A 4,686-nucleotide genomic window follows, 5' to 3' on the forward strand; every position below is an offset into this window, starting at 1 on the left:
GTCAAGGTCTCTCATATCTGGCATTCTGAGGTAGTCTGAGCACTGCTTCAGCCTCTCAGCCATCCTGATCTCGATGGATATTTCTGCAAAGGAATTTCTTTTCACACTCTTCTGGCTGGAAAACCCTCCCCCTCCCCCCCCTCCCATTCTGCCATCAGATGGTACAAAATAGAGCTGATTGTCAGGCATCTGTGAACTGGGTAGGCAAAGAGGGCAGGGTGGTCTCAGTCTTCCTCAGTTCCTTGTTTTTCTGTAATGTCTTTCATTTCTGCCTGGCATCCCTGGATACAGAACCATGCTGGTTGGATTTTTCCAGAAAATATTCTGCATCTTGCAAAAGTGGAAGTGACAGCTAGGAGAGGGGATCTGTAGCTGCGCATCCTGTTTTGAATCCCTCTCTTCATTCTTGCATTTATCAACTCAAACTTTTGGTTCTTTTGAAAAGGATTTGTAGCATAACCTCCTCTTTGCAAGAATTTAGTCTTCTGTTTGTACCAAATTATATAGCACTTTTCCTCATTTTAATTCATTAGCCATAGTATTGTTTGCACTCTTTATATCTCATCCTGTTCTTCTGTCTGAGTCAATAATTTAGTTTATCTAAAACTTTAGATCATCTTTTTCTACCATTTTACACTCACTAATGTTGATAAAGATGCATGGGCATCTCACCATGTTTAACTAGACATTCCCATTAAATTTTGTTACTATTGATTTGATAATATGTTATGAAACATTCAAAAGTCCTCAAAAGTAGAGAGAGTAAATTATGACCCTCTATATATCTATATTCAGCTTTCATCATCATCTGCCCTTAAACCTGTAAATGCATACAATTCCAGCCACAGAGGTCCCCAACCAATTCCCAGTTATTTTGAAGTCAGTCTAGGACATTGTGTCACCACATATTTAAAAATTAAAAAATAGCCAAAATATTATAATGGCACACTCAAGTATTAATTATAAAAAAAATTCAAGCAATAGTCACATTTTCTAAATTATCCCATAAAAGTATTTTTGTATATTTGTTTGTTCAGTTTTTATAGTTGGTTTGCTCAAAACAGGATCCTAGCAAAGTTCACACATTGCATTTGGTTGATATGAGACAAGTACTTCAGTAATCTCTGGCTACTCCTCTTCTTTCATTTCCTTGCAATTATTTTGAGGGAAAGAAAGGAATTTTGTCTTGTCAAGTTTTCCTCAATCTGGATTTTTCTGATTGCATTGTAAAACAATATCTGCTTCCGAGCATATATCTAGGTTTTCTTATTCATTAATGTTTATTTACTGGTAAGTAATAAATACTTTGATATAAAGATTCAGGTTTTCTTTTCTTTTTTCAGATAAACATCATTTAATTATTTATTTCAATATTTTCTGTTTTTCTTTGTTATTGTACTTATTTCAAGAATACTTGCTATCTTTAGAATTCCATTATTTATTCAGCATATCTATTATACTCCAATTGCCCTTGTCAGTTTTTTAAATTAAAGTTTGTTTGATTATTCTCAATCCTGCCCTCATATCACTGAATCTTACAAGCAGTATTGGTCCTTCGTTATAAGAATGTTTTAAATTTTATAATGGCTTTTATTATTTTCCTCATGTTATTTTCTTTGGTCTAATGTTTGCTTTTCATTTTTCTTCTTCATTAACAATTCATTTTACAGTCTAATGTAAATTTTAATTTGGTTTCTGTTCTGCTTAATTTGCTTAAGAATTTAGAAAATGCTTTATATGGCATGCACTTTCTGGTACTAATGACTTCTCTTAAAGAGAATTTTATATAATGTTAACTTGTTAGATATCTTTCAATTAATACAAAATACATATGTACAAATTTTATGGTGTAGCCTCTCTGTTACTCATTCTTGAATGTGGTGAGTTCTATCAGGGTCTGATATTTGCTCAAAAGCAGCATATGTGAGAGAAGGAATGGATGATGGCTGAACATACACAACCAGCAAATTTAATTTCCTATCATTTCTTTAAAAGTGTCTAACTATGCACAATCCTCCATCATGTAATCATAATGCATCCCTAACTACCACCAATCACAAAACATTTGGTCCTTCTTGTTTCCAGGGTGAGCTGGTTATACTGACTACACATAGGCCAGGATCATAGAAAAACCCATCTTAATTCCCAGTCCTATTTTTAGTGGGATTTCACTCTCAGCTAAACTAATTTTGAGGTGGGTATCTCCCTTAGATGTTCTTCTACTGACCTAGTTTTAGGTCATTTGCTTTATTTGTTTGTTCATTTTTGGATTTGGACCCTGATTCTAAGAAAAGAAAGATAGTATGCCATGTAGCCAACACTTGAGTCTTCTGGATGTTGTTCTTGATGTATTCAATTGAGGAAACTTATCTTTGTATAAATAGAGCATTTTTGTGTAGGCCCTTCAGGATCATCTTGCATTTTTTTTAAGGAAAGCATTGCTTTGTTGAAGATGTGATGAAATCACTATTTCAAACTATCAAATGAAACTTTTGCAGTCAATGGCTGAGGTTGCAGCCAGCCCGTAGTTTGTTTTAGATGAAGAACTTTTAACTCCTTCACTTGCATTATACTTCCTATTGTTTTGAATGCATGTCAATTAATATCAGAGTTGGTGTTTTCCCAATCATATTGTCTTTTCTCCTATTTTTCTGCTCAGTTCTAAGAGGTCCCGTTGCTCTGGAGACCTCATCTACCTTCCAAGATGCTCCCTTCCCAGGCCTATGCCAACATCTCCTTCTTCCAGCCACCTGCTTTCCTGATGGTTGGGATGCCAGGGATGGAGTCCATTCATGGCTGGATCTCCATTCCCTTCTCCTTCTTGTACACTGTGGCCCTCACCGGAAACTACCTGATCATCTTGGCTGTGAGAAAGACTCCCAGGCTGCACCAGCCCATGTACTATTTCCTGTCCATGCTGGCCCTCAACGACATGGGCCTCACCTTGTCCACACTGCCCACCACCCTGGCTGTGCTCTGGTTTGATCACAGGCTTATCAGCTTCAATGCCTGCCTCATCCAGATGTTCTTCCTCCACTTCTTTTCTGTGGTAGAGTCTTCAGTGCTCCTGGCCATGTCGTTTGATCGCTTTGTGGCCATCTCCAACCCCCTGCGTTATCCTGCTGTCCTCACAAATAATGTCATCATCAGGATTGGGCTGGTCATTGTGGCTCGAGCCATTGTGTCCCTCTTCCCAGTACCCTTCTTGCTTAAGCGGCTGAACTTTTGCCCTAACAAGACCCTCCTGTCCCACTCTTTCTGTTTCCATGCTGATGTCATGAAACGGGCTTGTGCTGACATTACTGTCAACATCATTTATGGACTCTATGCGGTTCTCTCCACAGTGGGTGTAGACTCCCTGCTTATTGTCCTATCCTATACTCTCATCCTTCACACAGTGATGGGACTGGCCTCTCCCCAGGAGCGCCTCCGGGCCCTCAACACCTGTGTTTCTCATATCTTAGCTGTGCTGGTTTTCTACATCCCTGTCATAGGTGTGTCCATGATCCACCGCTTTGGGAGACACCTGCCTCACATTGTCCATGCCCTAGTTGCCTATGTGTACTTGGTGATACCCCCTGTGCTCAACCCCATCATATACAGTATCAAGTCCAAGCCCATCAGGGAGGCCATGATGAGAGTTCTGAAGAGAAAGGACCAAGGCTGATGACACCAAGAAGCAACCATAGCCTCTGAAGGGATCACTTTGCCAAAGAAACTTATCTTATCCCCGGCAAGACCTTACCCAGAGCCCTGACCCAGACATATTGGCAAGAGTATAACAAGCAAATGGATATCTTCACATAGATGGGGAAAGAACAGTCAGGATTCCCTCATCCATTCCTTGATGTCAGATGTATTGTTCAATAAACTTGTGCAAGGGCCTTTGCTGAGCACTAGAGATTCTAAAGTGAACTAGGCATAGTCTCTTTCCTCCATTGGAGAATGGAAGCTTGTAAATACACGATTATAGTAAAGGGTACTAAGGTTGTGACAGGTACACACAAAGGGTTGTAGGAATCCAGAAGAGGGTTTAGTGACCCTGCCAAGGGGAAATGAAAAGGGAGTCAGATAGGAAGGAAACTGAAAGGTGAGTGGGAGTTTGACAATCAGAGAACAGGTAGGGCCAGGGTAATACATATCAGGTAAAGAGAAAAGTGGGGGGGGGGGGGGTCCTGAGGTGTAGAAGAATGTGGTGTGCTTGTGGAAAGGTGAGTAGGAAGCTGTGGCTCAGCAGAGATATGAATGTGTGTACTGGAAGGTCAAGAGACAGAAATAAAGATGGCAACTCAATATAGCTTTTCAGACCTTATTGAAATGTTTGGTCTTCATTCTATGTTTCATAGTCAGTCACAGAGGCTATTGCGTTATAAGTTTGCACAGGCTTAACCATGTGCAAGGAATTAGAAAGGAAAAAGTGGAGATGGAGAAAAAATAAGGCAAGGAACCCTGTTAGGAGTTTGTTGGAGGCCAAAATTGTCAGAAGCACCAGGAATGGAGAAAAGTAGATGTATTTTTAAATTATCTCTAAATGTCTTCTTTCTGTCCACTGAGAATGCCAAGCAGCTATGAGGCTCACAGAAAGGAGCAGAGCTAGCACCTACCTGCTGGTTGCTAAGTCCCACCTCCCACTCAGAATAATTTGGGATCCTTACAGAAAGGGCTGATTCCAAGTATGAAGAAGGG

General features: G+C 39.9%; 1 protein-coding gene across 1 annotated transcript; it reads left to right on the top strand.

Annotated features, from left to right (window-relative positions):
* The first annotated feature begins 2,704 nt into the window (after positions 1 to 2,704).
* On the top strand, positions 2,705 to 3,667 carry LOC101412338 (olfactory receptor 51I2-like). The gene has a single exon (XM_004476937.2). It carries the CDS (start codon positions 2,705 to 2,707, stop codon positions 3,665 to 3,667), a length of 963 nt encoding a protein of 320 aa, XP_004476994.2.
* Positions 3,668 to 4,686: the final 1,019 nt, after the last annotated feature.

This window comes from Dasypus novemcinctus, chromosome 10 (genome assembly GCF_030445035.2).
Source record: "Dasypus novemcinctus isolate mDasNov1 chromosome 10, mDasNov1.1.hap2, whole genome shotgun sequence".
NCBI lineage: Eukaryota > Metazoa > Chordata > Mammalia > Cingulata > Dasypodidae > Dasypus > Dasypus novemcinctus.